General features: G+C 51.5%; 1 protein-coding gene across 1 annotated transcript; it reads left to right on the top strand.

Annotated features, from left to right (window-relative positions):
- The first annotated feature begins 26 nt into the window (after positions 1-26).
- On the top strand, positions 27-18,744 carry Haus8 (HAUS augmin like complex subunit 8). Its single transcript, XM_057752645.1, has 11 exons — positions 27-157; positions 4,850-4,899; positions 7,188-7,240; positions 11,359-11,425; positions 13,863-13,958; positions 14,198-14,307; positions 14,599-14,664; positions 14,748-14,906; positions 15,169-15,310; positions 16,310-16,472; positions 18,204-18,744. Exons 1-11 carry the CDS (start codon positions 129-131, stop codon positions 18,376-18,378), a joined length of 1,110 nt encoding a protein of 369 aa, XP_057608628.1. The 5' UTR covers positions 27-128; the 3' UTR covers positions 18,379-18,744.
- Positions 18,745-19,376: the final 632 nt, after the last annotated feature.

Here is a 19,376-nt window from a genome sequence, read left to right as displayed (position 1 = left end):
CGCTCCCAGCCGGGCCGGAAGCCGGCTCCTCGGCGTCGCTCGCTGGCACGCCCCGGCGCTCCGCGGTCCTGCCTGCCTCCTAGCGGGCGGAGCCCTGAGAAGCTGCTCTTCGAGTGGAAGGCGGGAAAATGGCGGACTCCTCGGAGCGGGGCGCCGGGTGAGTTGGGGGCACAGTAGGGCAGGATTTAGGGGTACCGGAGGGCTGGCCAGAGCCTGGGCTGACGGGTGCCCGAGCGGGAGAACGGGGCTCCTTAGAGCCACTCCCCGAATCCCTCCCAGCCTGGAGGCCCGAGCTCTGAGCATCTCCTCTGCGGCTCAGAGTGGAGTTGTGCGTGGTACTTTGGTGTTGGCAGCAGGTAGCCTCACGGTTCCTAACTTCTGCATCTAGGGGCGCGCTCAACCTCCTGAGGAGGGTGTGCGACTTGTTCTGTTTTGGTTCCAAGACAGGGTCTCTTGTAACCCAGGCTCGCTTTGAACTCTCCAGTTCCTGCCACTCTTCCTGCTGGGATGACCAGTGTGCGCCCCCAGCAGCAGCTGGACCAGTCGGCTGCACCACAGCACTGCGGGGATTCATCCTTGTTAGTGAGCTTGGAAGTATTGGAGCCTCGATCGGTTTTTTTCTTAGAATTTCAGGTTTACTTCTTTCCTGAAAGGAGTTTTGTAGCACAGATAAGGGAAGAGTCGGGAGTTACAAAATAATCGCTTGAGAGTCTGGAAATTGATAAAAATCTACACCTGGGCGGTTTAATGCTAGTGGCACCCACATGTTCTCAGTGACGGTCAAGAAACTCTCCCATCCCACCCGAGCTTCACTAGAAGCCTGCCTGTCACAGGCAGGAGGTGGAGGTGGGAGAATCCCCAGTTCAAGGACAGCCTGAGTTACCTACCTGAGGACCTGTCTCAAATAAACCAGTTTTTGGTTTTTGGGGGTTTTGGTTTTTTTTTTCTTTTTTTTTTTTTTTTGGTTTTTCGGGACAGGGTTTCTCTGTAGTTTTGGAGCCTGTCCTGGAACTAGCTCTTGTAGACCAGGCTGGCATCAAACTCACTGCGATCCACCTGCCTCTGCCTCCCTAGTGCTAGGATTAAATGCGTGCGCCACCACCACCTGGCCAGTTTTTGTTTTTGTTAGGAATATTTTTTAGACGAGCCTCTCTGCCAACACAAATAATTCCAATCAGACCAAATTAGACCGAATAAAAGATACCCATGTTTGATGCAGTGCTCCTGGGTGGCACCAGGAAAGCATGGTGAGAGGAAGAGAGAGAAGGGGAGACCACGTGTTCATATTTTGGGGGACAGCCTAAAAACCCTGTGGGAGTGGTCCTGACCCTCCCTGGGGAGGCTTGGTGGGCTTTCCCAGGGGAGGGGGCTTGAAATGGATGCCAGGGGCTGGCGTGACGCTTTCACCCAAACATCCCAGACTCTTGGATATAGGGACCCAACTCAAGTCTGGCTACTTCCTGCGAGCATGGAGTGACATGGGGGGGGTGGTTGGAGGGCTCATGCTCAGTGAGAGGTGTGGCTGGAGCGGCTTCCCATTTACTGTCATCCTGGAGACCTCAGGCAACTGTTTCTTGAGGCAGGTGGCATTTGTTATTATTGGCCCTATGAATGGGGCTAGCCATGAGAAGTCATTAACTGCCAGACAGAATGGGACAGAGCAGTGCCCGGATTGTACAGGGGAGGCTCGGGTGTATAAGTGGGACACACTAGCAGATAAAACCAGATTTTAGTTGTTAGGTGTCCTTGATCCAGGAGAGTTGGTACCAATGGTGAAGTCCCAGGAGCTGGTGCAGGTGTTGATGTTGTCTGGAGAGCGATTTGTAAGTTGGTTTTGGCCCAGATGGCCAGATTGACCTGTAAAATATACTTGAAAATGGGTGGGGTTAAAACAGGCTCTGGAAGACTGTTGTTTGTTTGGGTTTTATTATTATTATTACCAGACCTGATTTTTACTACAGCAGTAGAACTTTTTCCAGAAACCTATAGGTATCTGTAGGAGAACTGGAGCAGATTTACACCTTGGTTTCATAGCAAAAGGCTATCGCTTTAGGTTAAAAGGTTTGCGCATTTTAGAAGACAATTAAAGGGAATTGGGAACTATGAATTTTTAAGATACACCTGTTAATCTGAACTATGAAGCCTTGAAAGAGGCACACCTGTTTGTATTTTAGCAGGAAACTTCAAATGAAGTAATGAGCTACCCGTACCTTAAGTCATCAAATGCCATGGATGAAGTAATAAGTTAACAGTACCCTAAGTCACCAAATGCCATTAGACAGATCTAAGGGGATAAATGGGCAAAAATGAGACACCTTTTTTAGCTCGCAGGCAATCCCAAGTCTCTTCTTAGTCCTCGGAGAACATCAGCCTAGAGGCAGTGATTGCCGTTAGCTGCTGGGTACAAGAGGCCCCAAGATTTTCCTGTGGGGGGAAGATTTAGTCCACCTGTCTTGGCAGGATGAGAAGATGGATTCCCCGGGTGGCATCCAGGAAGCTGAAGAGGTGGAAGGCCGCTTTTTGCTGTGTGGGTGTCTTTGCCAAACCCAAAGGCAAGCCTTAAGGCAGAAGATCTTTGTAACCATGTATCTTCTTGGAGGAGCTATAGGGTGCCATGGGAGCTGGCATGTCTGTGTTAGAAGCTCTTTTGTTAAATGCCATACTTTCAGATCTGTAAAGGCACTTGAGAATTGGGCACCATTCGCTGTTATATTTAAACTGGACATATAAGCTAAATTTAGGCATGTAAATTATCCAATTAGTTACAGATTACCAATGCTAGTAAATGTAAGACTATTAAAAGGAATATTTTAATAAGTCAAAGAATACTAGCACACTGTCACAGAACTCCCTGTGGAGATCCTGTGTGAGCTTCCAGCTCACAGATCACAGAGATCTGAATGAAAAATGAGGATGTGGTGCTGCAGGCTTTTAATCCCAGCACTTGGGAGGCAGAGGCAGGTAGCTCTCACCAAGGCTTTTACACAGAGAAATCCTGTCTCAAAAAAGAAAAGAAAACGAAAAGAAAAATGAGGACATGACTGCTCCAACGTATATAGTTGAGGAGAAGGTTTATTGTAGATATGAGGGAAAGTACAGCCAGAGACATCAGGAAGAGTCCATACTGAACCTGCCCAGCAGCCTGCACCAGGACATGAGAAGAGAGAGAGGGAGCAAAGAGAGCACTAGAAATGTACAGACCAAGTAGACAGAACACCTGAGTTATATAGAAAAGAGAAGCTGGGGAACTTCAGGGTAGGGACAGGGTATGCCTGCCAGGCTGGCTCTGTGACAGGCACTTGGATGCTGAGAGATGATAAGTAGGCCCCTCACTTAGACACTTGACCAACGAGGTCCACCTGCCTCTGCCTCTGCAGTTTATAGGCTTGCACCACCACACCCAGCCCCAGGCCAGCTTCCTTACTCGCAGGTAAAGGTGCTGCCACCAAGCCTCATGGCCTCAGGATTCCCAGGACCCAACTATAAAAGTCGTCCTCTGCCCTCCTGTGTGTCAGAGGACGTGAGCACCACATACTGCATCAGATTTAAAAGGCTGAAGTGCTAAAGAGAAGAGGCCGGTGGGTGGAGCCTCCTGACCAGCACTGCACCTCAGGCTTCCAGCTCTTTACACGGGTAGTGATGGGCACAGGACAGGTCAAGGCCATGTTGCTGAGGCCTCCGTGGCTGATGGGCAGACCCTGGGGCACCCTGAGGGACCACAGCAGGTGCACCTGCCCTGCTTCCCAAGACCAAGCCCCACCATCTGTAGGCTGCAGGAAGAAGCCAGCACCAGAACCGCCAGCCCTGCTTTTAACTTCCTGCATATAGGTGTGCTCGTGTGAGTGCAGCAGAGGCTTGAGACCCCCAGAGCTGGACTGCTGGGGACTAAGCTCAGTTCCTCTGCAAGAGCAGCAAACTCTTTATCCTGCGAACTGTCTGTCCAGCCCTGGTAGGAAGATGATGAGTTCTGGGCTAGCCTTGGCTGTGGCGTGAGACCCTGTTGGTGTGTGTGTGGGGGGGTGGGTGTTAATCATCACTGAACAAGCCTGACAACCTGAGTTTGGGTCCCCAGAAGCCACGTAAAAACTGGATGCAGTAGTGCCTGCACTCCCAGCACACCCTACAGGGAGATGGGAGGCCAAACAGGAGAGTCTGCAGGAGTGAGGACTGGCTAGCCTGGTATACGCAGCTGTGGATGAGAAGGTGGAACGTGACCTATGCTGAGATTGTCCCCTGACCTCTCTGCATGCACCATAGTACTCACAGATGGTGACACCTACACACCTGCACTCACACAGACATACACAGAATAAGTAAAAATGAAAAATATTTAGAGAATACAACTATTTGGTGACATATGAGCGATGTGTGACCCAAAATGTGCTATGTCAGCAAAGTTTTGTTGCCACATGGCCACCCATTATGTCAGCTTTGGTACTAGAATAGCAAAGTTGAGTAGTTGCTGGTCATGACAGTGACCGGGGAGCCTAGGAAACTGACATTTTGCAGAGAAAGGCTGTGTCACCGTCCTCTCCCCAACTGCCATCTCATCCCTCCTGTCTTCTCCAGCCCCTGTGCTGGCACATCCTCGGCCCCAGCCTTCCTAAGCCCTCCCACTCTCTGGCTGTTGCCACGCCCCTGATGAGACAGGGATCTTCCTGGTCAGGAAGCCCTGAGCCCTGTGACCAGTGTTCTACTGCCTTCAGGAGGAAGCTGGTCCTGTGGGGGTTCCACCTCCTGCCTGTCTAGGGACGACCTTCACATGCCCCGCTGCAGCTGACAGAAGGTGGCTCTGGCCTCTGCAGATCTTGTAGCTGGATGAGTAGCACATCTCTCTTCTCTCTTGTAGGAAGCCCGCAGCCACTGGTGCCCCCAAGACAAAAGGAAGAAGAGTACAAGGTGAGCACTTTAAGGAAAGTGCTTTGTTTTGTCTTCATCAACGATTTTTGTTTAATTTTTTTATTACACGTGTATTGATCTCTTTGGAGGGGTGTGCATATTGTATCATGAGTGTAGAAGTCAGAAGGGAACTTGGAGTCAATTTGTCATCAATCAAGCCGGGCAGCAAGCAAGTGCCTTACATGCTGAACCTTACTGTTCTCTGAGAAAGTCTAATGGAGCCAGGTTGCCGGTCAGCTCCTGATCCTCCTGCCTCTACCTCTCGGGTGCCATCTAGTTCATGAAAGGGATTTCTTGGGGGCAGGGGAGACAGAGACAAGTCTGAAACTTCCACTGCTCAGTGGCATGCCTTTGGGGTCTCGGGGTTGTCTTTGTCCCTGAGGTGTTGTGTGACTGTAGTGAAGTCCCTCGAAGGTGTAGCTCTAGATGTGCACAGGCCACAGATCCAAGTTCATTCAGAAACCTGTGGAGCTGCCCGGTGTGGGTGCTGGAAGAGCAAGTGCTCCTCAGCCTCCTAGGCTCCATTTTTTTTTTTGTTACACTTCGTGTAGCACACGTGGCACACATGGGGTCAGGCATAATTTGGGCGGTTGTTTCTCTTGTTGCACCATAGGGGTCCGGAGGATTAAACTCGGACCGTCAGGGTTGACAGTGATCACTGGACCTGGTGGGGTTTGGGGCTTGGAGTTTGGTCTTAGGGATGGAGCCCAGGGCCCCACATTTGCTAGGCAAGCGCCTAACCACTGACCTATATCCTCAGCAGATTTTTTTGTTTGTTTACTGCGATGGCAGAAGTAGAATTGGGGCCCTCACTGTGCCAGTTGAGCACCGTGCCACTGAGTGGCCTCAGCCCAGCAGTTTTGTGTGTAACCTATGACATGTTTGCGTGCTGCCTGGTTTTGTTAACACTGGCCAGGCCAGACGCCCCAACCGCCGCCAAGGGGGCCTGGATCTGTGTGTGAGTCTCATGAGGGTCCCACCCATGATAAAGGCTGGAGTGGGTGGGGAGGAAAGAACATGGACATATGCCTCCCCAACCCAAAGGTACAGAATCTGACATGGCTCACGTGTGCCCCGGCTTCCCTGCCCCTGGGCTGCTGTGGGCTCTTTTCCTGTCTTTAACTTTATTGTTACTTTTTAATCTGCTAGCGTCATTTAATTGAGAAACATGAGTGGTCGAGGTACAAATGAACACAGACCAGCTGTAATGAGAAATCTGGAGTCTCCCATGGTTGGCAAACAGGGTCTGGGAGCTGGGCACATAGACCAGTGGGCCTCTTTGTCCTGGCTGCAGACTCAACACGTTTAAACTGAACCAGGGTCAGATTCCTACATCTGGGCTGCATTTTCCAAGCTTTTTCCTGGCACACGCCCCAGGCAGAGTCTGACTTGGCCTTTTACGTCCACTACCTATGCTCTCAGAGCCTCTGTGGGATCTCAGCGGGAACCCCCAAATCCATGCCAGCATGGCCATTCCCTCATAGCAGTTAACATCATCTAGGGTTACAGGAGTGGATCTTTATCCCTCTGATTTAAAGATAGGAAGGTGGGAATAGCAAGACCTCGGTGATCAGCCCAGCTTTACTGTACTGAGACACAGAACAGAGATGGACTCCACCAGAGAGGGGTAGACCCAAAATGCTGTGGGATTTGTTGTGTTTTGGTAGGTGGGAGGGGGGTGTGCACATGAATGTAGATGCTCTTGGACACCAGAGAGAGTGTTGAATCTCCCAGAACTGATGTTACAGCTGTAAGCATCCCTGTGGGTGCTGGGACCCTAACTCCAGTCCTCTGCAAGAGCAACAAGCGCTTAACCACTGAGCCATCTCTCCTGTTCCTTTTTTTAAAAATTGCACTTATTTACTGAAGGTGAGGGGGATACCATGGTGCACATATAGAGGTCAGAGAAAGGCTCTTGGGAGTCGAACCAAGGTCATCAGGCTTGGTTGCAAGCCCTCCACCCAATGAGCCATCCCACTGGCCCCTGGCTTTCACGGTCTAGAATGTTTCTGTCTTTGAACTTACTTGGCACTTGCTCCTACTCCAAGGACCCACGTACAAGAGACGTCCCTTCAGTGTCTTATGAACACTGAGTGTCCTGTGAAGGCACTACATGCAGTAGCTGCCATGTGCATACTGGGGAGACTGAAGGAGCCAGTCTGCAGCGGGCAGTAAGGCTGGTGCTTTTCCTGTCATTGGCCCCGGCTCCCCACTGTGGGGTCCTGCTCATGCTCTATGTCTTCACACTGCAGTTTCCTCTTCTCTAACAAACACTGTGTCGTCTGCAGGAGGAAGAGTGGTTGAGTCCAAATACCTGCAGTATGAGAAGAAAACCAAGAAGGTAATAGAGTCTTTTACTCTTGGAGCCACTAGGAGTGGGCGCAGGGCGCATGGCAGCTGAGCCCGATCCTGGAAGACACCACTGAGGCCTTTGCAGCCTCCAGGTTTGGGGCACAGTCCTGAGTCTCTGGTGAGAGACACCAGTCGTATGTACCTCCTCTGCCCCTCCTGCTTTGGGGCCCTCTGTTCTGTCCAGTCTGTCCTCCAGCACTATCCCTCCACACCCGGGAGGCTCCTGAGTGATGGGCACTGACAGCGGCACTCGGTGTGGGCCACAGGCACAGCTGGCAGGGGTGACATTCACTTCTGCATATTCCTGTGTGATACTTTTTAAGCTGTCAATAAGCAAGGCTGGCAGGTCTTCCTGAGGCCCCAAAAGCTGCAGTGCATTGCAAGAATGGGGGAAACATGTTGGGGTCAGCTGCAGGCTCATCCCTGTGGTGACACATCCCTGGAGCACAGGATCCAGTTCCTGGTTGTCTGTCAAGGCCAGGGAGCAGTGCTGAGCACAGGCTTGGTTTATGACAATCAGAAGGTTATGTTCCCATCTGCCTGGCCTGTGCCCCAGGAAGTGTGGTGAGGGTTCCCGGGATTCTCACATCACCCTGCAGACAGCTTCCTCAAGCTACTTATCCTTGCTTCCATTCACCCTGTGGCTGTTGCTGCCTTGAAGGCTTGGCCACAGTGCCCCCATGTGTCTATACAAGACATTTTGGTTCTGGTACCCCATCAGGTGACCTCGATCTGGCTGGAGTCTTAAGTGTCTGTTGTCATGGTAACATCAGCCTGCTGCTTTCTCCTGAGGCTGAATGGCTCTCAGAAGGGCTGGTCCTGAGTGGAGCCGCTTCCAGCTGAGCAGCCCTTTCCCTGAGTGTGGGGCAGATGCTCTTGAGTTTCAGATTCCAGTTGTGGACAGGTGCCCGGGCTGTGCTGTGTGCTCTCATTCCTTCTGAACTGCCGCACCATTTCACGTTCCCCAGGCACACTTCTGTGACTTCAGTAGGTGTCTCCAAGGCAGTTGATGGTGGGCATTGCTCTGCATTGGTCCTTGTTCTTTTTCGTGTGTGTGTGTGTGTTGCAGGTTGTACAACCATGCATGTACACATGGATGGATGCCAGAGTGAAATCTTTCTTTTGTGACAGGATCTCACTCAACTGCCAGCTCTTGGGATCCTTTTGTGTTCCTCATCCCTTGCTAGGGGGAGAGTTTCTTGTGGATTTGTTTCTGTGTAGATGCTGGGGATTCAAACTCAGGTCTTCAGACTTGCAAAGTGACTGCCAGACCACACACCACACAGCCCTGCTTGTTGGCCATTAAATTCTCACTTTGTTGCTGGTTTGTTTGTTCCAATATTTTCCACCTTGGACATTTTCTCGCTAGTGAGTCAGGGTTTTCAGTGGTTGGTTTTCGTGGCCTGCTGTCAGCAGCCACAGGCAGCACCTCTCGTGTCATTAGCAAAAGTTCTGAATTTGCTTTCAAAAGACCAATCAATATTCCAGCCAGGCGGTGGTGGCAGGCATAGGCGGATCTCTGTAAGTTTAAGGCTAGCCTGGTCTACAAGAGCTAGTTCCGGGAGAGATAGGGCTGTTGCACAAAGAAACCCTGAAGCATGACTAATAAACGCTCAGGGTCAGAAATTGGGTTTCAATCTGAAGGTCTAAAAAGCAAAACAGCCAGCCATTGGCTCTTGCCTCTCCCTCAGTCTGAAATGGCAATCCTGCCTCCAGATTTCTCAGAATGAGACTGTGTCTGAGAACTGTCTCCCCCATCTTATTCCTCTGTAGAGCTGGGATTAAAGGTGTGTGTCACCATAACCTGGTCCGTAAGGCTGACCAGAGGGACTGCTTTACTCTCAGATCTCAGGCGGTCTTTATTTATTAAATACAAAAAACCCTATCTCAACCCTTCCCCAAAATAAAAGACCAATATTCCATTATGGATTTTTCTTCCTTTTTTCTTTTATAGACAGTGTCTCTCTACATATTCCTACCTGGCCGGGACTTAGAGAGATCCACCCCTCTGCCTCCTGAAGGCTGGAATTAAAGACAGGGCCACCACGTCCAAGCGCGACTGTTTGTCATATGTTGTTGGACCTTCTTTAGACTGCCAGTTCCCAAATGATAGCACAGAGACTTCTTATTAATTATGAAAGCTTGACCTTAGTCTAGACTTGTTCCCAACTAGCTCTGCCGGGTGGTGGTGATGGCACACACCTTTAATCCCAACATTCAAGAGGCAGGCAGACCTCTGTGAGTTCAAGACCAACCTGGTTGAAATTTCCAGGGCAGTAGGACTGTTTCACAGAAAAATTCTGTCTAAAAAACAAAACAAAAAAAATTACCATGTCTGTATTAGTCTACATTCTGCCGTGTGGCTTGTTGCCTCTCTATACTGCTGACTCCCTCAGAGTCTCCCCAGCTTAATTATGAGAGCCTCTGATTCTTCCCGAGTTCCCTTCTCTCCTGCCTAGCTATTGGTCATTTAGGTTTTTTTTAACCAATCAGAAGGCGCCTTGGGCAGAGACACATCTTTACAGTGTACAAAAAGATTATCCCACAGCAGTCAGGCGTGTACACAGACCTGTTGATGGAGCCCAGACCTTCATGTGCCAGAGCCCAGCACCTGCTGGGGATTGATTGCATGGAATCCCGAGTCAGCGTCGGGGACGTGCTGGCATGGGGGTCTCAAGACCTGAACCCTATGACTCTTCTTGGGTTCCCACAGGCTTTCGTGTATTATGTGTGAGGATGGCATCTGTCTTCGGCACGTGCCATTCTTAAGGGTGTGCTTTTGAAACATTTTAATTGGCATTGAGTGTACAAATAATGAGATTCATGGTGACTTTAAAAACTTAACTACATTTTTATTCATTAGAGTAGGGTTCAGGCCAACTGTACATATGGTTATCAGAGGACAACCTGTGGGAATTGATTCTCCCCTTCCACCACATGGGTCCTGCACATCAACTTGGTTTGGCAGTCTTGGTGGCAAACACCTTTACCCACTGGCCCAACTTTTTTTTTAGCTCCTGGTGCTAAAATTGAATATAAGACTCAAACATACTAGGCAAGCCCTTTCCCTGCACACCATTGAGAAGAGTACATCGGATCCCCTGGAGTCACCACGTGGTGCTGGGAGTTGAATCCAAGTTCTCCTCTTAACCACCGAGTCAACTCTTCAGCTCCTGGTCACACTCAGTCCAGTTACCTTCACAGTGGGTTCTTCAGTATCTGACCCTACCCCCCACAGCCCTCGGCTGGAGTACCACCCGGGGGAGCCAGGTCTGCATGAGTGTGTGCTCCCTTATGCAGATTGGTCTGAGGGGAGGGCACAGGCACAAGCAGTTGTAGAGCACGATGACCCCGGGTTCTGGAGCCAAGGCCACAGCAGTCCCAGTGTGATCGTGGCCAGGGTGGTCAAGAGCCCCACTGTCAGGCAGGCGAGAAGCAGAGCTTGCACTTTGTTCTTCACAGCTGATTCTCTTCGTGCCCTTGAGGGCCTGGCTGGCAGCACCTATGCAGGGTGGAGTCTGCTGCCTGCTGGCCTGACACCTAGGGCCATTGCAGGTGGTTGCCCAAAGTGACCCTCAAACTTGGCAAACTTCTTTGCTCTAGTCTGAATAGGCTTAGGTAGTTTTGACAAGGAGTAGGTTTTAGTTTTCCTGTTCCATCCTGCTGCCTCCTTATTTCCTACAGAGGGTCCCCAGACCCAGTGGTGAATGAGAATGAACCACCATACAACCCCCACCGTGCTCCTTGCGTGTCTTGTACCTGACAGCCTGGCACCCACTGCTGCTGGTGGTGCCGCTGCTGTTTGTGAGCTTTATAGACTTAGGCCAGTGGAGAATTCAATGTCTCCTCAAGTCCAGAGTAACCTTGTAGAAGTCAGCACGTCCTGAGAGTGCCTTAGGAAGTCGGTCGCCAGCCCCTCCACAGCACACGCAAACACACACCCATCGAGATGGCAGTCCAGCACGTGTGCTGTTAATTCCCATGTCTGATGAACGTAGCTGTCCGCTGTTTGACTGTCCTGTGGTCGCCGCGCTTCTCCATCCGACCTTTAAGCAAATGCATCAAAGGTCAAGTGGCCTGACCTCTGACTGTCTGTTTACATAACAGGCTTCTGTGTCTGCTGGAGGGAAGTCACCAGAGGGAAGAAAGACCAGCACATTGCAGAAGATCAAAGGTGAGTCCTGGGGTTGGAGGGGTGGGACTCTGGCAGCAGGGAAGGAGCTGCCAGGCCTCCCTCAGGGCAATCAGGACAACCCCTCGCAGACTGTCCACAGTCCAGCCTGATCCAAACAGTCCCTCAATTCCCAGGTGATCCTAGATTGTGTCAGGTTGGCAGTGAAAACTGAGCATCAAGGGTCTCTGTCAGAAAGGATGTGGTTCAAGTGTGTTTTGGGAGCATAGGCAGAGTGTCTGAGGCCCAACCTTATGTCCATGGAACTACTTGCAGATCCAGGAGCTGCTACTTGCTGTCAGTTTAGGGATGCTGCAGAAATTATAACCAATGGGGTGCCTGACAGTTGGACACTTGGGAGGTGGTGGCAAGAAGATCAGAAGTTCAAGAGCATCCTTGGCCACGTGGGCTCCATTGAAGCCAGGGTGTGCGTGAGACCCTATCTCAAAAAACAGGAACAAAAATTTCTCTGTTCCCAGGCAGGGATGAGAGCAGCACACGAGCCTGGCTAGGACGTTCTCATGTACGGCGTGAGCCCTGCCTGAGGACGGGCCAGTCAGGAGTCAGGACCTGCCTGGCCTTAAACAGGTGCTCACCACCAGTGACTGACTAGGGTTAGGGTGTGTGCAGACATTTTATTGGATTTTGGCTTCCGATGGATGAACCACAGCCGCTGGTTGGCCCTTGGTGCACAGGATGCCTTGGCTAGCATCTAGTTGGCCCAGTATCAAAGCTGAGGAACGTTGTTTGTTTTTGTTTTTCTCATTTTGTCGTCATTGGTAGTTGTTCCTGATGCCTTGGCACATGTGATGTCCGAGGACAACTCTGGATTTCTCTCCCTCCAGCTTCCTGCAAGTTCAGGGATCGAGCCCGTCATCGGGCTTGCCAGGCAAGGAAGCGTCTTTATGGGCTCAGCCAGCCAAACCATCCCATTTTTTTGACACAGGGCCTCATGTACCTTCGACTGGCCCAGAAGTTGCCTTGTAGATGAGGACAGCTCTGAATTCCCGAGTGCCAGGTTGGGCCTTGAGCATAGGAGCTACTGACTTCACAGCTCCAGGAGCCTGGAGGGCCACTGTCACCGCTCCACCTGGCTGTAGGAAATGAAGTTTCTTGACTCTTCCCTGCTCAACCCTGCTGTAAAAGCAGAAAATAGAGAGTCCTTCCCCACCTCTCTCACAGTTCACCACTTTGAATGGATTCTTTTTTATATTTGGGAATTGCAGATTGTGGTGTATGGGTGTAGCCAGCCCAGGGCTTGTCCAGCAGGGAAGGATGTGCCCTCCACTAAGAAGAAAGACTGAGCCTGATAGCGCCATGTGCCCGTTAGTCTATTTCTGTGGCTGTAACACAGTGCCTGTGCCTGAGAAGTTGACAGGTTTTTATTTGTTCATTTTTGAGACAAGGTTTCACTGTGTGGCCCAGGCTGTCCTGTAACTCATCGAGATCCCCCTGCCTCTGCCTCTGCCTCCTGAGTGCTTGACTAAAGGAGTGTGCCACTAAATTCTGCTTGGTGGTAATTTGTTCTTCCGAGAAGAGATTTGTTGGGGCTGGAGAGATGGCTCAGAAGTAAAGAGCACTGCCTGCTCTTCCAGAGGTTCTAAGTTCGATTCCCAGCAACCACATGGTGGCTGACAACCATCTGTAATGAGATCTGGTGTCCTCTTCTGGCCTGCAAGGATACATGTAGGCAGAATATTGTATATCTAGTAAAATTTTAGAGAAAAGGGGGTGATAAATCTTTTTTGTTTTTCTTTTTCTTTTCCTTCTTTTTTTTCAAGACTGGGTGTCTCGTGCAACAGTCCTAGTTGTCCTGGAACTCACTGCCTCTACCTCCCTCATGCTGGGATTAAAGGCACCGCCACCACCTGGCAGAGTGTGTGTTTGTCAAGACAGGGTTTCTCTGTGTAACCCTGGTTTGTCTTGGACTTAGTTCTGTTACACCAGGCTGACCTTGAACTCAGAGTTCAGCCTGCCTCTGCCTCCCAGGTGCTAGAATTAAATGTGTATGCCCTTAGGATTAAAGGAGGTGGCCCCACAAAAAAAAAAAAAAAAAAAAAAAAAAACTTAAAAAAATAAAAAGGTTTCTTCCATGTGAGATGACTCAGCCAGTAAAGACGTTGGCTACATGCCTGGTGACCTGAGTTCAATCCCTAGGACCAGCATGGAAGGACCTCAGCCCAAACAGTCACACTCAACACAGTAAATAACTTATTAAAAACAGAAGGCAATTAAAGAGGCTATCGAGCTCACGGTTCTGTAGTCTATGCCCAAGAACAAGAGACCCAAGAAGCTGCCCCTCGCCTCAGCTGTGGAGCTCACAGGCCCAAGAGTCTAGTACCCACACACCCTGGAAGAAAGAGTCCTGGTGGCCCCAAGCTGTATTGAACCAAGGGGTATGGGCCCAATGGCACTGACCGTGGCATTCTTCTCTGGGCAGAAGACAGCCTGGTGATGGGAACAGGAGGCCTGCAGTCCACCATGCTGGAAGGGCACAGCACAGCCCCGCCCTACCTAGACCTTTCATCCATCAAAGGTAACCGGTTTCTTTTAGCCCCTCGGAGGCTGAGCTTGTAAGGATGGCCCCAGCTTTGGGCAGCCCTTGTCGCCAGTTTGACTCACTGCTGTGAGACCAGCATGTGCCTTTCATACACACCAGGCCTGGGAGTGGGTCCCAGGTGTTCTCTCCTGCCAGGTGGGGTGGCAGATCCCAGGTGGGGTGGCGGCAGCTGCATCTCCAAAAACTAAGGGAAAGAATGAAATGGTCTATTTTAGACACAAGCATGTTCAGGACGGCTCCCCAGCTAGACAGGACAATGTCAAAGAAAGCTGAGTCCACGTCCTTTACCACTCAGAAAAAGACACCCCTTCCCAAGAAGAGACAGGTAAGCACTGGGGGAGCGGGCGGTGGGTAGGTCTGACTCCCGGCAGCCAGTCCTCCAGGATGGAGGCTAGGGCTGTGGTGTCCATGGGTCCTTGCTCAGGTCAGTGTGCCCATATACTGAGTGGAGAGACACCCATACACTTCTGGGCGAGATGTGGCCTGACTCCATCCCCAGCCCCGCGGACACTATTTGTACTTGAACCTATAAAGTACACAGAGGTTGGGGTTCTGCCATGCCCGAAGAGCCGGGTCAACATGGCTTACTGGGAACTGAACAGCAGGACCCTTGCAGGATCTGCAGGAGACCATGGACATGATGGAGTCGCAGACACTGCTGCTGACCCTGCTGTCTGTGAAGGTGAGCTTAACTGGGCCTCACGAAACAGCGTGTGTCTTCTGTCACCTCCCCCACCCCACCTGAGTTGGTCTTGCAACCCACAGATGGAAAACAACCTGACTCTGCTGGAGGAGAAGGCTGAGAAGGACTTAGCGGCCATATGCCGTGAGAAGGAGAGTCTACAGCGGCGGGTGCTGGAGCTGCGGCGCCGACGGCTGCTCCAGCAGAAACATCAGGAGCTGGCTACCATCCTGGATGCCCAGGTGGGTTTGAGCATCCACTCGCGTTCTGCCCGCCCTGCTCAGGCTCCTGATATGAGTGGAGTACTGTGCATGGGGCACCTGTCTCTGCCACACAGTCTGCAGGATCCTTGGCACCTGCCAGCTTTGATGTTGTCCCACCGTGGAGCTTAGCATAGCAACAGTGCCCCGTCCAGGGCAGGTCAGAGGGCGTCCTGTTACCTGGAGGCTGGCCCTTCTTGTGCGAGTGAGCGGTGTGTCTTACAGCGTCCCCTTCTGCCTGCAGATGGAGGTGCTGGGCCCTTTCCAGGCTGTAGCAAAGCCCTTCAAGGAGCAATACAAGACACTGGCCACAGCCTTGGACACCACTCGACATGAGCTGCCCGTGCAGGCCATCCACATGCAGGGAAGTGGGCAGGAACTCCTAGGTAGGAACAGCCTCGCTGTGTGGCATTGCCTCAGCAGGAAGGAGCCCCAATATGGTGCACATATTCTAGGTGCCTCTACCCTGGGGTTGTGTTGGAACCCGTGTGGAACAAGTAGGACACAGGCAGCTGAGTCAGGATTCCAACCCCAAGCTGGACCTCACAGCTGGAAGACTCTGGGGGCAGGGTGACCTATCTACCGGCCCTGAGCCCTGGGCCCTACCTACAGGGTGGGGGTGTTGAGAGGTCACTTGAGGGATTCTCTGGAGCAGACATCCTCATTAGGACTTTTTAGCTGCACAGGGTTTACTCAGCCTGGGCTGCGTAACAAATGAAAAAGGTACAGTGACTTACATTTATTGTCTGACTCTTGGGAGGCTGTGAGTTCCAGGCCAGCCTGAGCTACAACACAGTGAGACCCTGGCTCCAAAAAAGAGCACAGTGTTGACCTGGAACCTGTAGCGATCCTCCTACCAAACTGCCCCTAGCAAGTCTGTACCCAGCACAACCCCAGCGCTGATGGTGAGGTGAGGACACAGCGGGAACAGGTCCTTTAACCCTCATGACCATGCTAGGTTGTGTGTGGTGCAGGTCTGTGCCTGGGGCACACAGCTGCTACAGATACCAGAACCTCAGCTCTTTAGATCTGGAGGCCAGGAAGTGCAGGTCCAAGCCACATCTGGCAGGTGCATCCTGCTTGTCGCTCGTAGTGGAAGGACAGAGGGTGAGAGAACAGAGCAGCGGCTTGCAGCCTGAAGCCCCAGCTCCCCTGGTCCACAGGAGCCCTCCTGGGTAGCAGTCACACAAGCACCTGTGCACTCCCCACTGGATTTGTCCTTACCAGCATGCACTTGGCACCCACACTCCAGGGACGAGGGAGATCTCCTAAGATCCCTCCCTTTGGCCCTGTTCCCTGAGTGTGAGAGAAGAGCCAACTCTGCACAGCTCAAACAGCTGCTGCTTTGGGCACCGGAGTCCTGCTAACAGCCTGTATCTCCACAGATGATCTGGAGCCGGCCCTAAAGACCACCCTGCAGCTCTTGGGCGAGCTGGGCATCTCCTCCCCGGACACCAGCGCGCAGGTGCCGGACGCTAGTGCACAGGTGTCATGCCTGCTGGAGGAACTCAGGGACTTGATTACCAAGAAGGACCTAGAGCTCTACAGGTGTGGGTCAGGCCTCCCCCTTTCCCCTCCATCCTTCCCCTCCTCTCTCCATCCTCCCTTTCTTTTCAGTTGGATTGCTGGAGGTGTAACTCCACCCAGCTGCTATCTCAGGTGAAGACTGTCTGGGCTTTTGAGGACTCAGCTGTTGAGTGCCTCACTACTACCGCACTGTTCAGCTCCTAGCCCACTTCTGAGTTCTGAGACACTGGGACCTTGGGTGCAGTGAAGCCATCGATTCATACTGTGCCAGAGTCCAGCAGAGTAGGACTGGGGACAGTAGAGACCTGAGGTCACCACGGGCAAGGAAAGCATCCCACACTCAGTCTCATGCCCTAGACAGGGCAGCTCCGGGCCAGCAGGGGACAGAGGGAGCCTTTTCTGAGCCTGACAGTTGCTCAACACATGTTAAACGTCATTCAGAAGTCAGTCTTAGCAGGATGGTTGGGGGTTTCTTTTTGTATGTTTTGTTTTGTTTCTAGACAGAGTTTCTCCCTCTGGAACTCACTCTGTAGATCAGGCTGGTCTCGAACTTAGAGATTCACCCGCCTCTGTCTGCCAAGAGCTGGGAGTAAAGCTGCACAGCACCACTGCCTAGCCAGTCTGGTGGTTTCTTGAGGGACATTGTTGTTTTGTGTGTTTTTCTAAGACAAGGTCTCAATCTGTAACCCAGTGTGGCTTTGAACGGGCAGAAATCCTCCCACCTCAGCTTGCAGAGTTCTAGAATGGCAGGCATGAACATCACACGTGTTGGGGTTTTGTTTTTGTTTTTTTACGTATTTTTATGTTTGGGCACATGCATGCCAAGGCATGAGTGTAAAGGTCAGAGGACAGCTTTGGGATCTGTTCTCTCTTTCCACTTTGTGGGCCCTAGAGATCAGACTAAGGTCATCAGGCAGGCTTGGAAGCAAGCACCTTCACCCACCGAGCCATTTTGGCCACCTCCAAAAAAATGCATTTAAGGAGATGCCCATAGGAGTTCTCAGGGATTCTGAAGCACCATACCCACAGGATGGGTCAGCCACCACTCACATGGAACAGAGACTGAGGATGTCTCCCCGTGCTTGTGACCACTGTATGGCCGAGCAGTACAGATGTACCTGGTATTCACAGTTGGACACACCCTCCCATCATCACCTAGGGGCTGTTAAAATCTTCAGACACCTGGCCTTTGACCATGTGGTAATGGCTGAATCTCACATCTAGCTTGGCACCAACAAGGTCTCCTCACATAAAATTTGCCCACTGTTGAGGGTGTGGGGCACTGAGGTCCCAAGTGAACAGGAGGATGAAGGATGCATTCAAGGCTCGCCACACAGCTCTTTCCTGCCAGGCCTGGGGCACAGATCTGTCAGCTGTCTCAGCTGCTTGCGGGCTGAGGCAGGAGGGTCATCAGTTTAGGGTCAGCCTAGGAATCTTAGGTGCTGTCTCCTTCAAAAGAGGGAGAGCTGGGGACGGAGGGAACTCAGTATACACAGGCCCTGCTTCTGTCTGCAGCACCATATGGACACATGCACACTTGCCCCCAAGTTTGCAGCCACCCTTGTTGACTTCCAAAGACACCATTAGGGTCCTGAGATCAGCCAGCAAGGAAAGTCTGGTATCCTGAGTTCAGTCCCCAGGATCTGTATGGAAGAAGAGAACCTATTTCTCTAACAAGTTTGTTTTTCTAAGATCTCCTTTAGAGTTCTTGGCCAGAGGCGAAGTTGTCCCTTCTCTTTCTTCTGCCCACAGGATCTTCGGTCAGGTGCTGGAACTTTCCTCCCAGGCCAGCAAAGAGGCAGCCTTGATAAACCAGGAAGTCTGGGAAGAGGCCCAGAGCACCCCAACCTGCAGCCAGTGGTACTTCGGTCCAGATGCCCTCAGGGGCCCACAGCCCCCTCCCAGGACAGGACTAACCCCAGTGTAGGCCTCACCCCACTTTTTGGTTGTCTCCGTTCCCTCTGGGCCTTTACCTCATAGATTGAAGGACATTCCAGCCATTCAGTTTTCTGAAATTTTTGTGCACTTTTCTTTTTCTGCACTTTCCACTTGGGACATCAGCAGCATTTGTGGGTTTGGGTTTTGGTTTTTTGAGACCGAGTCTCCCTGTAGAGCCTGGCTGTCCTGGAACCAAGTGACTGTCGGGTGTGGTGGTACGTGCTTTTAATCTCAGCACTCCAAGGCCAGCCTGGTTTACTTCCAACCAGGAGTGACTTCCAAGACAGCCAGGGCTACACAGAGGAACCCTGTCTTGAGAACAAGATGATAATAAATTCTGATTGACGTGTGCTCACATTTGTCCCTCTGTAGTGACCCTCTAGCTTCCTCCTGTGCTGCCTGGCCACTGGGCCTCGGGTCCTCCTGGAAACAGGAGCACAGACCACCCTGACAGTGTTTTCACTTGGGTTCTGGGGCCTGAACCAAATTCTTACCTTTACATGGTGCCATTTTAGACTGAGGCTTGTTGGCGGAGTCCGCTTGTTTGTTCCTGACTGTCCAGACCACGAAATAATCACTCAGAAGCTATGTTATTTGCAGTACTGTTTGGCCAATAGCTTAAACGTATTGCTAGCTAGCTCTTACATCTAGGATTAATCCATTTCCATTATTTTATATTTTACCGTGAGGCTCCTGGCCTACCAGCAAAGTTCCAGCTGGCCACTTGCATCTTTCCCCTCTGGTGGCTACATGGTGTCTCATGGCTCTGCCTTCTTTCTCCCAGCATTCAGTTTAGTTTTTCCTGCCTAGCTCTACTCTGCCCTATCACGGGCCAACGCAGCTTTATTCATTAACCAGTAAAAGCAACACATATACAGAAAGACTTCCCACACCAGAGGCTGACAAGGTCATGGATAGCCAATCACCTTCCTAACTGTACTGAGACTGAGCATCAATCCTGTGGTGGTCTAGGAGGTCCTTCTGTAT

The sequence above is a fragment of the Chionomys nivalis genome, chromosome 20 (genome assembly GCF_950005125.1).
Source record: "Chionomys nivalis chromosome 20, mChiNiv1.1, whole genome shotgun sequence".
Taxonomy (NCBI): Eukaryota; Metazoa; Chordata; class Mammalia; order Rodentia; family Cricetidae; genus Chionomys; species Chionomys nivalis.
This window is presented reverse-complemented; position numbering and strand designations above follow the sequence as displayed.